Source organism: Notolabrus celidotus, chromosome 13 (assembly GCF_009762535.1).
Source record: "Notolabrus celidotus isolate fNotCel1 chromosome 13, fNotCel1.pri, whole genome shotgun sequence".
Lineage (NCBI taxonomy): Eukaryota > Metazoa > Chordata > Actinopteri > Labriformes > Labridae > Notolabrus > Notolabrus celidotus.
In genome coordinates, this window is record NC_048284.1 from 23,316,232 (window position 1) to 23,335,443 (window position 19,212).

The following is a 19,212-nucleotide window of genomic DNA, read 5'->3' on the forward strand; positions in this document are numbered from 1 at the left end:
CACAGTCTGTTCCATGTGTGGGTAAAGCATTTTGGATGAAATTCTTGCAAATATGCAAAGAAGCAGAATGTGAATGATTTAAAATGAACACTATCAGCTTGTGCAAATGTGCAACTGAATTTACTCCAAAACAAAATTAAGCAGACAATTTTAATCACATCTCTCTCTTGTCTCCTACTCAGATTCTGTAGCATATTTTGTCATGCTGTTGGGATTTCTCCCCTCCCAGCTGCTAATGAACATTCTTGGCAAAAGAAAAAAAAAGTGAATGTAAGGATAGACGCTTTTATCTAAATGCAAATTGTATAGAGCGCCCTCCAGGCTGAAGCTGATACACATAGTGGCCTTGTTTTCCTTCAGCCAAATCACAACCTCTCAGTTCATTATGGCTGACAAGAAGCAGAAGGTATGAGGGATTGATGTGCTATCATACTCATGCACTACATCTCCCTCTCTCTCTCTCTCTCTCTCTCTCTATGATCCCACAGCTGTATGTGGGATATGTATATCCAATAAAACTGCCTTTATACACAAGCATGTATGGGAATCTCTGTGTTTATAGAAGATTTTAGGTTTGCTTAAACAAATGGAAAAGCTTACAAAGGTTGAGATGAAATAAAATGAGTCTAGTCTAAATGGAAAGACTATTTAATGAAATAACCAAACATTACTTAAAGTATAGAGAGTATGTAAATTTCCCCATATTAGCAAAGCTTTAGCTATCCATGTTGAAGTTTGTGTTTAAGTTAGTTAGTTACTTGAATGGACAGCCTGCAGGTGCACATATCAGGTGTTTACCTGATATGTGCATCATCTTCCACGATACAAACTGTTTGTCTTGAGTCGATAATGTTGGGAATGCTGAAGCCATTGTGACGCTGTTTCAGTGTTGTTGTAACTGCAGCATGACTCAGCTCTCCAACGTCTTAATGGGATCGTTTTGTCAGTGTTGGGGTGGTAGAGTTCATGTGGTTTTGCTTTTTTTTTATCCCTTCCTTTAACTCCCCACTCTCAGTTTCTCACTTTCTGAATGCTGTGGTTTGTATCTCAGAGGAAATGGATATGAGTCAGTATCTCAGTGACTGGCAGCTCATGTATTACAGTGTGTGTGTGTGTGTGTGTGTGTGTGTGTGTGTGTGTGTGTGTGTGTGTGTGTGTGTGTGTGGGTGTGTGTGTGTGTGTGTGTGTGTGTGTGTGTGTGTGTGTGTGTGTGTGTGTGTGTGTGTGTGTGTGTGTGTGTGTGTGTGTGTGAAAGATTGGAGAAAAGCGTGGTTCATCATCCACTCTTCCCTGCAGGTAAACATTTTAGTGTAGTGGTTGCGATACCTGGGGTAGCCTCATTGTGATTGGATTGTTTTGTTAGAGAAATATAGATGGCTAGTCTCTGCGCTGTGCTGGTTGTACATAAATGGTGTTGGGTTTGTTGTGTGCTTTAATAGGGAGACTTTAGTCAACAGCTTGTACATTTTCCAGTCTTAACCCATGAGTTTTTTTAAACAATGCATTGAAACTATCAGAGCTACTAGGGCTATCCTAACACCCTGTTTCAAATACTGCCACACTGATTGATTCATGTTTATCGTATGTATTCTGTCTTTTTTCCAAACTCATAAATATACAAGTAGCCAGAGTCCAGAGTTGTCCTGTATTAAAAATGGCTGACTCACCTCACTTACAGTCAGCCCAGGAAACAGCCCGAGTGGTGCTAAGGCAGGTGGTTGCCGTTTGGGAACTGCACATCTCTACAATGCTCCTCTCCTAACCCCTCCACCAGAGATCACATTTTCTTTCCCTCTCATATCTGTAACTTTGGATATCTTTATCTATTCATTTATTTATTATACTTATATAATTTTTTTGATTAAGACGTTCAACAAACCTGAGTTCTTTTAAATGTCCAGTAAAAAGTTATGTTAGCTAGAGATCATTTTTGCTTTGCTTACAGCATTTTTTGAACATGTCTGGAAAAGTCAAAAGAGGAAGTGGTCAGGTGGAGTGAATTTGCGACGTAAGAATACTGGGAGGAAATGATCAGAACAAGTGTTTACATGGCCAACAATACAGAATATCAATGAGCATAATTCCCCTCTCTCAGGAATTCAATTTCTGGATGGTCCAGATCGTACCAATTTCTTCCACATGAAGCATTTTTATTCTAATCAGGGTATTATTCAGATTTTCTGTGGCCAATGTAAACATAGCAACTCTTTAATAAAGGGGCCATGACTGCAAAGTCCTGTCTCCTCTACTTTTTAGTCTCACCCAAAAACTGCTAACAAAGACCTGCACTCAGGCTCATACAGAGAGATTCAATGCCAGACAGAGTCTAAAAGAAAAGTTATAATGTCTAAATGTTTGGCCCTGCAGTCTATTTGAGCGAACCCCAATCATACCTGTATCTGTAAACACACAAGGATGGCTCTAATTATTTAGTTTTACCACACAGAGCAAGACAACAGGTGAAGAGACAGCAAATCCAGTTTGTTGTTCTGGTTTGTTGATATGTCAGTCCCAGTGCATGCTGGGAGCACTAATTTGCTTTTCTTTGCCCAGATTACATACTTAGAGGCAAATCTAGCTGTGAGTCATGGCTCTTCCTTTCATTCACAATCTGCCTTCTCTCCATATCTGTCTTTCATTGAGTCTTTTTCACAATAAAATAATGTATTCCTACATTATTTGTTCTGCTGTGACCCTGCAACCTCACCTCTGAGTTGAATGTATGATAAAATGGGTCATGTCTGGAGCTGCAGATTACCACAAGGCTTTATGATCAGTATTTGTATATTAACACACTTTATTAAAAAACAATCAATGCAGAAGGACACATTGATGGATAACCTTGCAAGAGTGATAATGAAAAATCTGTCTGACAACAAGCTTCAGAGGAAAGAAAAGCAGATTGGTAGTCTTTGTTTTTGTGATGAACAGTGTTTATTTTTCTTTGTCTCTCTTCTTCCTTTATCTCCTCTGCGTTGGAGATAAAATCAAACCTCATACACCCACTCTGGAAATCTTTTTATTGTCAGTCCTGATGTCACGTTTCATTTTAAGTGCCTCACAGTGAATGAGTCACACGTGTAATGCAAATGTGTGACCTCTGAGATTGTCGGAGACACTGACCTGCATGTGTTCCTCTTTTTCAGAGAGGATTAATTTGACTTTGTGAGGTAGTATACAACAGGTGACACTGAAATTTAATTTCAAATGCCACATGAGTTGCGACAGAAAAATATCCATTTACAGAAGAAAAAAAACACACACACACCTGTTTTTCATTAGATAAAACAGTGGAGGAGGAAAAGTAAACACCTGTGTGCTAATGAAAATTAGGCAGAATGCCAAATGAATGGTCTTTGACTACAGGGAAAATTTGTTCATGAGAAAAAATCCAAGTGACAGTCCTGGACTTTTTTCTGTCATTTGATGTGTACGGCTTGTTTACCTTGGGGACATTATCTGTAGTTTTTAACATATAGGTGTTTTTCTTTATAATGACGGGACAACCGTGATCAAGTCAGCTTCTTTAAGTATGAATAGCTGTGTTTTAAATCACAGATCCAGGATCTGTTTTGGCTCTTTAGTGAGCTCTCCTTCAGCTGGGAGGCTGCCTGCTGCTTTGATCAGTGGCCCGTGGATACAGGGTTACATTGCTAACACGCCACAATGATAGAGCCTGCGGGGCAAAAAAAGGTTTACACACACTCTTACACACTAAACACAAATAATAAATATACATATAATAGCACAGCTGACCTCTGATAAATGCACAACTCCATAAGCCAGTTTCTTGTTCACATTATGTCAGGCCTTTCATCTGGCGGTGCCTGTTTCAGCCAGTCTGGGTCGGCTGAGTTTTGAGCTGAGTGTTGAAGTCTCTGCCAAAGACCGCTCAGCGAGAAAGGTCCATAGCTCGGCACTGACATAGCCCAACTCTAGAGACTAATGACTTGTAGCTCCAAACATATGTTGCTCTGTGTAATTGCTTTAATTGCTGTCATTGTACATAATGGTTGGTCTTTTTCCTCTTCTCTGGTGGTGTAGGCTTACTGCTAATTATATCTGTCAGCCCTGCAGCCAAAGCCAGCGTTTCACAGTGAATTCAGCACAGTGGGATATTTGAAATTAGAGTTTCTGTATATTTTTGGTGTGTGGGCGTAATTGACTGCCTGCTAAGTGTTTAAATAGTTAATGAATTATTAGTGGATTAAGATGTAAATCAGAGAGTCCTCGTTGTGGATTTTTGTTCAATGAAAGTAGGGTGATTAACATACTTGGTAATTTTTTTCTTTGGTTTCAAGGTTGTAAGATTAAAAAAATTGAATGGCGTATAAAAAATAATCTTAAAAATCTCTTTATCCTCTTCAGGTACGACACAATCACCAACCAGTGGGAGACGGTCTCTCCTCTTCCTAAGCCGGTCCATTCAGCAGCAGCCACAGTGTGTGGAGGGAAGGTCTACGTGTTCGGAGGCGTGAACGAGGCTGGCCGCTCTGCAGGTGTCCTCCAGTCCTACGTACCACAGAGCAACACCTGGAGCTTCATTGAATCACCTATGATAGGTAAGCCAAGTGTCAACACTCATAGACTCAGGGAATGTGTTGCCTTTGTTCTAATCACTTTTTGTAACATGACAGAGCTGTTGTTTCCTTTTTAAACTAGTGTGTACCAGGTTGTGCTGTAATATTCCCAAATGTGTGGTTCCTCTTTCCTCATTATGACTTTACATTTCCCATCAGAATGAGTCAGAATCAATCAGAATTTCCCCCTAACCAGCTAAAACTCTTTCTACTAAACAATGGATCTGCATGTTTGTTTAAATTAGAAATGAAGCAGTCAAACCAGGAAAAGAACACACGTTGCAGTATTATTACTTTAACCATAGGCCTACATATCTTTGGTCAGCAGCATCTTAATGTCTCATTAGAGAGCAAAAGTGAGCATTTGGGCTTCCACTATGGTTGTTTCGTTTCTTACCAGCAGTATTTGACAACTCTATCCACATGAACACTTTTAACCAACCTCAGATGCTTTGTTTCTCGTGCTGCAACCAAAAAGTCCTGATGCAATTACAAGCTGAAATTATTAATCACACTACTGCTGTCACGATCATCAGATTTTCACCTCATAATTATTCAGCCCCAAAAAATTTCAAGACAATAATAATATTGCATTATTTAAGGAAAACAAAAAACATAACTATCAGTTGAGAAAGGCAAGACAAGGATGGGACAAGCTACTTCTTAAACTTTACTAATAAAAGCAGTTGACTTCTTTTACATGTCATTATCCATTTCTTATGATGTTCACAGTCATTTTTTTTAATCTGCATCACTTCTGTCAGAAACTCATATTAAACAAAAACACACTACTCTCTTCGTGTTTCTTGCTACGCATTGTCCACCTACACCTCGTCTGTTTTACAAAATCCAAAAGAATTACCAAGCTAACAAGGAAACCTTGTTGGGTGTGTGTAGAGTCATTTATTTTCTTCTGTCATCTCCTCTGACATGATTCGTAGAAGCTGTATAATGCGGTAAAGGTTAGCTAGCTAGTTGGTTAATGAGTCCACTTCCACTTCTGCAGCTGCGTCTTCCCTCTCTTTCATGGCAACCAGTGTAAAAAACCACTACTGCCCCCCCCACTATGAACACATTAGTTACAAGGTAGTGTGATATGCTTAAAAACTGTAGCATGGTGAATCTTTTTTGGTTCTAAAGTGTACTTTGCACTTCATTCACAGGCAATATCCTTTAAAGCAATTAAGTTATATTTCAACATTTCAGTCAGTTTTATCGAAATAATTGATGAGAATGTCCCATAGTTTTCAGTAGGCAGAGAACTATTAAAAAACAATTCAATGTAGCCTAGATATAGTAAAACCATGTATAAATTTGGTCTCTGTCTATTATTTAGGAATTTATTCCGGGCAAAAAAAGTCAACAGAAAATGTAGTGCTCAGGTTATGACCTTTGCTACCCTGTTGTTTCTCTTCTCCTCATTATTATCAGTCTAATACTTTTCATCATCCCCCTCTCCCCATGCTATTGCTATCACGATCCTTGAGTCCTAATAAACCCTCTGGCATGTTTTTGGCCAAACTCATTTCCCCCTTCACAATCCTTCATCCACATTCCAGTCAAGGCCACCAGGGACCCATGAAGGGCACTGCAACAGAGCAAACACTTTAGCCAAGCTGCTATAACTCCAGTTTAGCAGGAAAAATACGGACTGTACAACTCAGCATGATTTAAAACTTTGACAGTTGAGTTTTCTGGGCAGCAATTTCATCCCCAGGCAGGTCTAATCTTAAAGAAATGCGTACTCAGAAGATACATCTCATGGATGATTCCTGTTGATTGAACACATCCTTCATTTAACATCTGGGCCTGGACATGCTATGACACATTCTAACTATAAACACTCAGGTGAAAGGTGTTAGTTTTTCATATAGATAAATAAACATTAAATGATGATTTGCTGTTCTACAGAGGATTATGTGCCCAATTATTCTTCTCCAATTTTTGTCTTTTCATAGTAACCCCCTAGGCAACAAATCACTATGGGCACTCCACTCTGCCCCATTTAACTGTTAATGTCATTTTAATAGTTTAGGTTTTGTATCAATTAACCAGAGACATTCAACATGATTACTAGAGGTTCTGATGGGCTTATTTTGCCACCTTATTTCCCTATTTATAGTCTTCATAATCAAACAAGCTAACCAGCTGTGCGTATAGCCTCTCATAAAACACGTTTATAAGAATCTCCAGCACCACCCTGAAGAACATTCTTCCCAAATCGTTAAAATTTTGTCATGTACACTGCAACAGTAAAAGGTTTATGCATTCTAGCACAGTTACAGATTCTATATTTGATGTGAAATGACCCCATTTAATCTGCTGGAACATGATGGATTCTAAGGGGAAAGTGGTGTCCAAATGCTTCTTAAAATAAGTGAGTTATTATCTAAAATTATGTGCTGACAGCTGAGTGGTATTAAAGGGCTGACAGAGCACCTTACAGAGGAGGAATGACAGAAAAGTCTAGTGAGAAACACACAGATGTATTGACACTCACCCATCTCCTTATCTCATATCAACCATACATTTCCCAGGGACATACGCAGCTTCACACACAGCATTAATATTATGCAATGAGCCACAAGTTTACTCCACATGCATGCATGAATACATGAGATTTGGGTTTGATGTGTGTTTGTGCTGAGGACCAACACAGACATTTGAACATCTGTCAGTGTGTAGATGAATCTGTGTCTGACAGCCAGCGAGCCAACAGATAATGGGCGGGTTTAGTGCTCTCTGTAAAATTGGGCCGGCAATGATTTTAGTGAGCTGGTGGGGAGCGCTTCTCGATCAGCCCTCTGATTCCCTCCATCGCTCTCTCTCTCTCTCTAATCTCCCTCTTCATCTCTCTGTCCCTTCTCTTGTGTCATTTCCCTCTTGGCACATCTCTCAGTTCTGTCCTTTCCACTGACACAAATACAGCTGTGTGTTTCTTGTGACTGTGAATCTGTGTGTGTGCCTACTTTCGTGTGTGTAAGCCTCCATGTGTGTGTACTGGAAGCGGTTTTCACAAACACTCCTAAGGACTGACTTCCTATCTCTTGCAGAGTAAAAAATAATATTACTTGTGACAAAAATAGTCCCGTCAACAAGTCTAATGAGATGTGCAGTGCCTCTGCAGATCTGCTCATCTGTGTCTTTCCTTTGTCTTCAATAAATCTGTCTGCTGAGCAGTGTACGTGCTTAAACATGGGAGTTTAAATGAGTTTCCTCAGATGCTAAACTATTTATGAAGCATCATTGCTTTCTATAAAGTTCAGTAATGCAAGGAGTTTGAGAGATATCTATGATATTATACCTCCCCTTTAGCACAAAAGGAGTATCTCTTATCTCTTGGCTGATTGTGTCCTACATATGTAAGTCATCTTTTTAACAGAAAAATCTCCCCGTGTGATTTTACCACTGAAATATATCACTGAAATGGAAATCTCCGAAAGGGCAACAAGAAAAAAAGGTTGCTTTGGTAGCATGCTGTGAGTCAACCTGCTGACATCTATCCCCTGCTAGCAGTTTAGTACATTACAAAAACTATTTAAAAACAATCAGCCTTGTTCCTGATGGTCTTGTTTGCTTTTGTTGGTCATAAAGAGGTGCATATATTAATTTCAGTCTGTTTCATAAGCAGATAAAAACTCCTCCAGAGCTTCAAACCATATACTACTCCTGGAACATTACATTACAAAAACTGGTTTCATTAAAGCTGCTGTTGGTAGTCACAGAGTAAACATATTTTCAGAGAGAGGGACTTGGAATGTCAACACTACCCCTCCCAACCCCCCAACACAGATCGGTGTGCGCAATCATGATAGTGACGGACTCATTACCAATCGGGGTATGTAGAAGGGGCCGCCCCTTAACCAACCAGAATGGAGGATTGGAGATTAGCTATGATTGGTCCGTCATAACAGGAACGAGGGGAATAATAACATTGCTTGATACAAAAGCATTGGAAAACGCAGAGATTTTGCAATAGTCTCAAATTACTTCACTTACTGTTGATTACCAATGGGTATTATGACCTTTTCTCCAAACCCAGCAGAAAAAAGTACAGTTTCTACACCATTCCTACCAACAGCAGCTTTAAATACAATTTCATTACTGGTAGATGAATGGTTGATGAATGGTAATATGAGAAAACATGCACACATCACATCACATCACATGCATACATCCCCTCCTGTCCACTGACTGTTTGGCTGCAAAGACATCCAGGGGACCAGGAAATTGACAGTATAACAATGAATGACTCAAATGACACAGGCCAAAGTAGCACAGCATGAGAGAGCCATTGTAGAGGCGGAGGAAGAGGAGGGAAATGTGGTGGGGATAATGAAGTGTTGCCATAGTTACCTAATAGGTCATGCCCCTCTAACCATTATCCATCAGTCTGAATTAAATTAAATACTCTCCTGTGTTTCTATCCTTTTAAAGGCTGCTTTTGTTCCACACCACACATAAAGGATATTGCGTTCAACTGATAATGTTTTTGCATTTCTTATCAACTTGCTGTAATCTTATCTGAACTTCCCGGAATGACAACTGAAGCTTCTTTGTCCTCTTTCCTGCTGATCCCTTGTTCTGTCTGCAGGGATACAGGGAGCAGCAGAGGTCACCCAGCAGCTTCATCTTTTACAGATTGTGTTAGTGTATGTGAGTGTGAGTGTGTGTCGGTGTGTGTGTGGGTATCTTCATTTTATACCTGTCCTTGACCTCAGCCTGAGGGGTCCAAGACTGGGTGACTAAGCTGTTAACACAATGTAATAAAACATTTGCCTGTGTTATCCCAAAGGCACAGCTGTGTCGTGCCGTGTTAAGCCTTTTTCTTTTTCTTTCTCTTATATTTATGTAGGATGTAGTTTGTTAGGGACTTTTCAGACAGCATTTCTGACATCAAATCAGTGAATCCAGACAAACTGAAGAATTAGAAAGTTTGCACCAGACTCAGACACTACTTGTCCATTGTTACTGTATCTCAGCTTTGCAGAAACAGCTTGTTTTTCTTGTTGAAGGTCGGGGAATTAGAGTAAAAGCAAAGCAATGGAAAGATGTTAACAACAGTCTTTTGAGGCTTGCCAAATGAGATATAGCTGCCTGGTACTTTACCGGGCATTCAGACCTGCTGCTTACTGCACTTTGAGTTTGAGAGAGAGGGAGAGGCTGCAGGTGGTGAGAGTTTGTCAGGGAACACAAGGCGAAAATTTCGCTCTTGAGAGTGTCCCATTATTCTGTCTCAGACACCAAGCAGAGAAAATAAGTGTCCTCTGTTTACGAGATGAACAAACAACATCAAACACACGCACGCACGCGCACGCATACACACACACGCACGCACGCACGCACGCACGCACGCACGCACACACACACACACACAATATCTCTCACATGCCGTGTGGACTAGCATCAGCATATCAATCAGATGAGGACACTTAAAAAGAAAATACACTTGTCGGGTAGAATGTTAGAAGGACCAATCAGAGCAGCTTGTTTCTCAGAGGCAGGAATTGAAGCCTCAAGGGATGCAGCAGACTTTCAGATTGGATTCCTGTTCATGTAAATGCCTGCATTGTCAGCACATGTAATGCATGAGGTTAGAGTCTGATGTCAAGTGTTTTATGTACAGTAATGTTATGATAGTAAACTTGATGGTAATGTCTTTCCATCAGTCATTCAGATTACCAGTTGGTCTGATGGGAAATATCTCAGGAATAAAACTATGGAAGCAATAAAATGACAAGACAAAACATGGTCCCCATTGAATCAATCAACAGTGGCCTTGGTGAATGTTCTTCTATTACCACCATCCAAAATATGACCAAAATATTTAAAAAAAAAAACAGAAATAAATGAAGTTACCATCACTCGTAATTGGTGTTAAGTGTTAATAAACATATAAGCAGTCTTACGCTACCCTAGAGTGGTGACCATGGTTGACTCAACATTTTTGCATGGTTATTGTGAGCATATTTTCAGGTTGAGGTCAGTGTTTACTGTGTGACTGTAGATCCCCTAGCCCAGAAGTAGCTTAAAACCTTTCTTTAACCTTTAAAGGTGAAAACTTTGCTTATATCATTCCCCTCTCACATACTAATAGAATACAATGTGAGAGTGTAATGATAAAGTGGTAACTTATACTTTTGCTAACTACACTTATATGTAAGTGTTGAACTAAAAGCAAAATGCAGTGTAGCTCATTGAATGTCTTTGTGAAGGGCAGCAGGAGAACCCCTTGTCTCGACTGATAAATTGTCAATTAACTACCAATATTGAGGCAATAATTGATTTCTCCTGTTTCCCACCTCCATTGAGTAAAATCTATGGAAGTAAATCAGTTTAAGCAGATTTTGAAATTAGAAGGCCTTTGAATTTCTAGGACTGAATATTTATGCACCAAAATTAAGCATTCAAATTATTTACCTTTGAGTTCAACTCTTGGAATTAAAAAAATAATCAGAATTTTCAATGTTCACACATTCAAAATCCAAATATTCAATTTTTAAAAATGTGTTAAAAAAAATGTTCAGATACCAAAATATGAGGGAAAATGAATAGCAATCAATCCTACATCAGTTCAGATGTGCTAACATTAGCTCAAGACCATAGACAATAGATTTTTTTAAATAGAATATTCTGATTGTGAATTTGTGAATACTGAAAATTTTTGGTGAATGTTTTTTAAGAGTTGAATTCAGAGGGATAAATTACAGGTGCATAATTTCAGTGCGTAAATATTCAGTGCTCAAGCAAAAGGCGTTTTAATTGCAAAATCCGATGACACTGATTTACCTCCATAAAATCCATTCATCGTGACAGAAACAAGGAGGATTGCCGCTCATGGCCAAGTGTCTACGCATAATTCATGCTGTTTGTAAATTTGCCAGCTGTGGTTTGCTGTACAATTACTTTCAATTTGAAATCCACTTCCGCTTCCCACACGGCAGGACTGCGGCTCAAAAGCTGCAGCACCATTTTCTCATAAACTACTGCTTCATTTTAATTCCACAGTGGTGCTGCTTCAATGCCTCTGTTTATTTTGTGTACTATATACTGTATCAAATTGAATTATACAGAATGCACAGTATGTACTATCTCACCTTTTCGCTCATTTATTTCAAACACATCTAACAGCATTTTTTCTCTTGCATTTTTCATTGTAAACCTCTGGACGTGCCAGAGGATTTAATACAATTGTGAATTATTGGGACTACAGTAACTCTTTTATTGCTGCTGATAACAAACATGGTGTCGAGTAGAACCCAATAAAGCCACAGTGTTATTTACTTCACAGGTTATCAATCTATTTGTTTCATTTCTTTGATATCCTTTGCTTTTCTTTTTCAGAACAATCTTGATAACTGCACATCCAAAAGGAAAATGTTGATGAGTTTTGCAGGCAGCCTGGAAGTTACAAGGGAAACAATTGAAATGAAACACAAGAAATAAAAAAATGAAGCCATTACACAGATAAGACATCTCTGCTGTGTGAGAGAATGATGTTCAGACAATAGCTCTGTGCTTTCTTTAACAAAATACCCCCCCCCCCCTCTCTCTATCTCTATCTCTCTCTCCTTCTCTTCCTCTGATTTCTTTAGATAACAAATACGCCCCTGCAGTGAGTCTAAACGGTTTGGTATTCATCCTGGGAGGAGCCTACGCTCGAGCCACCACCATCTATGATCCAGACAAAGGCAACATCAAGGCTGGTCCCAACATGAATCACTCTCGCCAGTTCTGCAGGTGAGTCAGTTTGCACAGAGCAGACTAACCTGAAATATAAAGTGGGATACAGAGACTGTGTAGAAAAGTGGAAAAAGTCTCCTGTTTTCAGAAGTGAAGCCATTTCTGAGGTACATAAAACCTGCATTCTTTGAAGTAGCCAGCAGGAGGAGACTCAACTGTTTGCAAAAAGAAGGCAAATTGTTTGCTAAAAGATTGGGAGACAACAGTACTACCGAGTAGATTTAATGCCTCAGTAAACATTTCTCTGATGACTTTCTATTCTTAATCACTAGTTTCATGTCTGATGCAGTACAGCATAGTGTTTATATACAATGCTACAATTTAATTTAGAAGACTCTTTTGTACAAAGCAGTGTATATCTGAGAGTATGTGCAACACAAGCAAAGATCTAGATGGACAGGAACAATATGAGTGTGTCTTTTTTTCTGTGTGTGAAAGAGCTGGGTGTCAGGCTCTCAAAAATTGAAATTGAGTTGACTGATTGAGTTTGATGAGTCATTCCACCACCAGGGCAATACAGAGGGGAAGAGTATAGCCAGTGACTTACGGCCCATCTGCAGAGATGCAGGGCGGCCTTTCAGTGAAAAGATACAGTTGTCAATACGTGATATTCCAAGATTCTGTAGCAGTGGCTGTATTGCATGCTCTCACAAGTAAGATCTAATCTTCCTGATGTTATACAGGGCATATGGTCATGACCAAGTTATCGATATCACATGAACCTTAAATGTTATCTGGTCATAGGTTCTAGGCAGACTTTGTATGTATTAGTTTAGTTGGTCTAAGCTTGATATGGATCAGCAGTTGTATGGAGGGACTGGCTGGGGTTACAAGAAGCTCAGTCATAACACATGTGGCTTGAGGTTGGGAGATGTTACTTCTTCTATTCAGAGATATGGCAGTAAGGCATGAACAGATCTGTGCCAACACTGATGTGTCAACTGGCAGGCATGATTGGAAGAGCTGGGTGTCATTTGAATAGTAATGTATGAGAAACTATGGAAGCAGATGAATGCTCTAAGTGAGGTGGTGCACATTGAGAAGATAATAGAACCAAGCACTGACCCTTGAGGTACCCCTGTTGATAAGCAGTTTGGTTTGGACACTTCTCTCCTCCAAGATACTCCAACAGATCTCCTTTAAATCAAGGACATGTACCCATGGAGGGTCGATCCTGAGATACCAAGCTCACTTGATTTGGTGGTTCACTGTGTCAAAGGCAGCAGAATGATCCAGCAGTAATATAGCAAAATAAAGGGCTGACTTGACACAGTTTGTTGAAGTAACTACAACTTAATAGGCTATAGCAACACATTAAAATTCCCCCCATCCTCAATAAAAACTCTAAATATTTATTTATTTACATTTTTGAATGCCCTGTTATTGAGATGCATGAAGACACATTGTTATTTGTAGAGCCTTGAAAGCATTCACGGCCATGGCTTAGTGAAGAGTAGAACAAATATCGAAGTGAATCTCGATCCATGAATGAGCCGAACAAACGTGAACAGTGGGATTTGTGATCCATTACACCCCTAATTAACAATAATACTGCTGCCTGTCATGCTGTGAGAAACACATGTACATGCTCTGAAAGAAAGACTCGGCTTGAACTTTCCTTCAGAAGATTTAATAGTTGATTTTATCCTGAATACTGTGATATTTGAGTCATTGTAATTCAATCTTTGCACAGAGTTAGAGGAATACTAATATTGGGTTTTTTTCTTACACAGAATCCATCACTCCAGTAACTTTTTGTAATTTGTAGACACATAACTGCTGATAAATATAGATGAATGAATATTAACAGCAGTGGGATCACATCCTAATAAACTACTTAGCTGAACCACTGAGGTGTGCAGCTAGCTTAATAATAAACCCACTGATTGCCACGCCTGAGCCCTTTTTTTTTTTAGACGCTGAGAAAGCAAGAAGCAAATACATTCGGGAAGAAATTACAGTGATCTTACGTGCAGAATGTGCAACATAAATCATGTTGTCAGAGTTATTGATAAGCTGCACCAGCACACACCAGGCAGCTGTTCTGCTACATTTAACTAAGTCTGACACAGAGGAAGAGATGCAGGGGAGGAGGGAGGGCAGTGAATGCAGCACAGAGGCAAAAGAGAAAACACTCAACACTCAACTCAACAGTACAATCTCCAGTGTGTGAGGATGAAGGCTAGCAGAGTCATCGTGCAGGAGAGCTGATATTCTCCCTTCGCTGCGTCCTGCTCTCTGCAGGCCTGCACCTCTCCTCTGTTTATCAGGAAGAGCAGCTCCAGGCTTTGCTTTGCACTCTCTCCATTTGGGATCAGCTGTGCTTTCCCTCTGAGTAGATTTAGGCTTTATGTAATAACTCTTCTGGTCCCCACAGTGATGTAAATTTGTTCCAGTAGGAGTGCATGTCACTCTTTGTGTGGGTTTTAGTGTTCACCTTATGTATGCAAATTGTTCTAAACCCCAATAGGAGTACAAAGCCCCAATCAGCTCACGGCCAATATTTTACTCCTCTTCCCAAACCCCTGCCCCTCATATCAGACGAAAACATTTGTACAAATATTTGATTCCATTAGTTTTCACCTGCCCTGAAGAAGAAATGACATTTTTTTATGCATTTGTTGCCTATCTAACAAAATAGCCTTGTTGGCCATGTCAAGATAACATGGGAATTATGTCAAACGAATTCAGGCGTGTCCTCTTCATATCTTTTTTCTCTCGTTTAACTTTGTTGTATTACAGTTAACATTAGGAGCAATATTTCTAGGTAACACTTGGTCTCCCATTTGCATTCAGCCAATCATCAGTATATCAGTGATAGTAATGGTCCCTGCTATGGAGTATTTTTAAGCTGTCTGTGAAGGAACTTGGTGCACTCCGACAGCAGGGCCCAGAGTCTATATAAAGGACTCATCTAAATTATAGGTATAGAAATCACAACTATATAATCAGGTAAGTAAAAGCAGTCATTAAGGGCTGTACAGATATTACAAAGAATTCAATGCTTTAACTACACTTAGAAAAACATACAAGGGTCTAAAATCCCAGTTACTTTAGATGGGATGTGGCTTTTTCCAGTTCAAAAACTACCTTACAAAGAGCTGTAGCGTCATATTAAACATACATTAGGATGTGTTTATGGATGTAAATTATTTTTTTACAAATTCAGATTTTTGAGGATTTAACTGAAATATATCAATTTTCCTGTCTGCCCCTGCAGCGCTGTGGTCATAGACGGGAAGATCTTCACTACAGGAGGCATCGTGAGCAGTGAGGGCCCCGCCCTCGGCAACATGGAGACCCTTGACCCTTGCACCAACACATGGACGCCCCTGCAGTCTCTGCCCTGTCCGCTCTTCAGACACGGCTGTGTGGTCATCAAGAAGTACATTCAGAGCGGCTGAGATTGAGCGGGACATGAACACACTGGGCTTGGTGCCAAACACCACTTGAGCTCTGGTTGTAGGTCAATGTGTGACGGCAGCTTTGGGCTGGGGCTAGTCGGTCTGTGACCTCTAGACTTGACGCCAGCATGCATCCAACCTTTTTCCTGTCCCACTCTACAAAAAGCCCTGTGCAGAATGTACTCATGTTCAACTACTCAGCCATGTCAGGTGACAATGCCTAAACTCCAGGAATGTACGTCTCATGGTAGTAGATCATCCTCCATCCAACAGGCACAGGGACCCTCTCAGTAAACTCCTTTTTGTTTTGTTTTAAATAAAGTCCTCATTCATTTTATTTGTCTGTCGAAACTCACAAACACCATATTTCTGCTCTCTGGTCAAGCGCAGTGAAATTCATCGTAAGGTAAGATTTCGGTCATGTTTGGAGAATTACGTTAGACAGGTAAAGGTTTCACAGTCCGATTGGGAGCAGAGTTTATCTGGGTGAATGAAGAGATTTTAGTATCAACGTCAGATGAAGGGAGGCCTGTTTTCCTCTTTATTGGAGGATTTGATAAGTCTCCTCACTAGTTGGGAAGTGAAGTTCCCTCATGCAATGTGGATTTACGAGGTAATTTAAAAAACAAAATCTGAGCTCTGTATTACCCAGTGTCTTTCAACCAAGTAAACCATGGTTTAATTACTAAATATGGGGAAACTAAAATCTGGTTCCGGAGGGGTTTAAAGGGAGATAAAATCTGTATTTTCTTCACGTGATTCAAGCCAGATTGAGATTGTGACTGATCTGCTTTCCTCCCCTCAGTTCACACTGCCTTGCTCTCTGGAACAAAGATGAAATGATTTTGAGAGAGGGAGAAGGGAATACATCGACTTCAAGATGGGCAGTTACTCCAGAAACAAAGCACAATAACCACCTGTGACTGTTATACAAGTTCTCTGTTTTATGTATGTCATCACTTTCCCCAAACCGTCTTTTTGGTTTTCATTGTGACCCAAAAATTAGTTGGGTTTGTATTCTGTAAATAAAGGGAGGCAAAATGTATATTTTAAAACCTGAAGGAAATTCTGTAAAATGTTTTTTAAAACCCTAAAGGATAATCTGTATGAATGTTTTTAGAAAAAAGGTTGAATTTAAAATGGTTTGTCTGTAAATCTGTACTCAAAAAGGAAAATTTAACAGTTGTTATTGAAACCTAATACAAATACCAGAACATGAACACAGTCCCCTGTCTTCTTTGTTTTATACTACAGGCTTCAAGGCTCTGAAGTGTTTCCAACATGGATCATCATACTATTCTATACATGTAGGAATATCAGTACAGAGGTCTCATATTTTCACAAATTCATGTACGAAATAGTGCACTCCGATTTTTCAATCAAAAGTTGGAAAAAACAGTTTGAACCTTTTATTCAAGGATGTCACAGCACTTAGTTTGAGAGCAGTTTAACTTAACTTGGACTGAAATGACAATTGTGAACAGGTGTGTTAAAAACACAGAGAACAGACAAAGCTATGAAAAGTCTCTACTAAAGAAACACAATGTATGACATTTTCCTGCTTTATTCCTGTCAGTGTGTTTTTTTAATTCATAAAAGTCTTTTAGCAATATGAGTATTTGTGACAAATGCAAACCTAAGTGTCAGGGTATGTATATATGTGTGTTTGTATGACAGGACTGCTCCAGGGGAAGGCATTTCTGTGGTAGCAGGACATTACCCAAGGAGAAGCCCCGTTTCCACCAAGCTTTAGTTTGCTTCGTCTCGGTACATCACGCATTTTGTGGCATTTCCATTGACTAAAACCGGGACAGGTCCCCAAATTACCGAGCTGTACCTTCCCACTTTTTGGTACCCTTCTATTGGGGTGCCAGACATACCGATCCGACCCCAGAAGATGGAGCTAGAAACACTGCAGTCTGTTGATTGGTCGAAAGAATCGTCACTTCCCGTACGACAGTGGTAATAAAGAACAACACATAACCCCTCCATGTTTAAATCTCCAGTGGATTTCGGGAAGATAACTTTTTTTGTTTGGAAAATGGCGTCAAGAAACAGCGTTCCATGGTTGACCGCAGAGGTGCAGACTTTCCCCACGTTTTTCTTCTTCTTCGTTGCAATTATTAGCATGGTACTCTGTGTTGCGCTGCCATGAGGTCACGCTATTATGAAGCTGATATGGCTATCGGCATCCGGCTTACACACCGCCCACAAAGTAGGGCACGGTTGGCTGTTGAAACTCAAACAGGATCAGGCGTTACCGATCCAACCCGTACCAAACTGTACTGATCCATACCAGACCGCTTGGTGGAAAACGAGCCATTAGAGAACTGCCCTCATTAGGCCTGTATCTGATTTACTTCTGTTTGTTGTGTTTACATTAGATACCAAGGTAGGCTATCAGTAATGGCCATGGCTCCCTTTGCAGACTGACAGCTGAGTCGGTGTGTGTTTCATTGTTTAAGGCAGACTAAGCTTTCACTCACCGCGACTCAGTCTTTCAGTCTTTGTGGTCCAGGGCCGTTCAGGATGTACCTGATAGGTTTTCTCTCTGTCCCACAGAAATGTATCATAACGCCAGCCACTCTCCTCCATCTCCTGCAGACACACACACATAGACTCACACTGTTGCAATGCAAACTGGATTGCATTGTAAAGCACTCTGGTTTCAATATAACTTGGAAATTTCCCACAGCTAACAACATTTTCACCATGATAGATGACATAAGTGAAGCAAAGCTGTGCTGGAATGAGACGGCAGATTTTTTTCAGCATGAAAACAGCAGAGTGTGACACTGACTGAATCTGAACAGAGCCGGAGGAAAAGAGACGGATGTTAGCCGGCAATAGACCATGATTAATGCATTGAAGATGTTACACTGTGTGTGTTCTCCCATCTGAAAGGCTGAGTCAGAGCAATACACGCTGATTTCTCAAACCAATTTCAACATATAGAAGACAAGTTAAAAGTAACAACTTTACAGTACAGAGGACAGACTTTTCATGCACACAATGAATGAATCTTCTCTGACTCAGAAGCCTGAAATCTTCCACCAACACAACAAAGAGTAGAATTATGCAGATTGCTCTACTCTATATCTACCAGTCACTTTTACTGTGGCATTGAAGGGCAAAACCATAGACTGTATAAATAATGGACGTAGTATCCGTGACATCACCCATCTGTTCCTGAGCGCCGTTTTGAAGCCAATCGACGACAACAGCCATATTGGAAATGCGGAACTCAACCAGGCATAGTGTGACGTAAAGAGGTGGAGTTTGAGCCTCCTAGCCAACAGCTATGTTCCCGTCCGGGAGTCAAGTCAGTCATGTCCTTATTTGGGAAAAAAACTCAAACTTAATGTCTTCTGAACTGTTGCATTAGAAAAAAGTTCACCCCCCGTACAGTGTGTGCCGATAGAGAAATTAGCTACGTAGAGCCAAGCCGTTTTTTGAACCTGGCTGTAAACATGTTTATTAATGCT

At 40.1% G+C, this 19,212-nt stretch overlaps 1 protein-coding gene across 3 annotated transcripts in view; it reads left to right on the forward strand.

The window, feature by feature from the left end:
- The window catches only part of LOC117824068 (kelch-like protein 29), a 168,947-nt gene extending 152,000 nt beyond the window's left edge, over positions 1-16,947 (forward strand). For 2 of the 3 annotated variants that reach the window (XM_034699433.1, XM_034699434.1), the window contains exons 12-14: positions 4,369-4,562; positions 12,176-12,320; positions 15,544-16,947. In XM_034699433.1, the coding sequence (XP_034555324.1) occupies positions 4,369-4,562; positions 12,176-12,320; positions 15,544-15,727 (523 nt within the window). In that variant the 3' untranslated portion in view covers positions 15,728-16,947. The remainder of the gene's footprint in view (positions 1-4,368; positions 4,563-12,175; positions 12,321-15,543) is intronic. The other variant, XR_004633529.1, reaches the window with a different exon arrangement.
- The last annotated feature ends 2,265 nt before the right edge of the window (positions 16,948-19,212 follow it).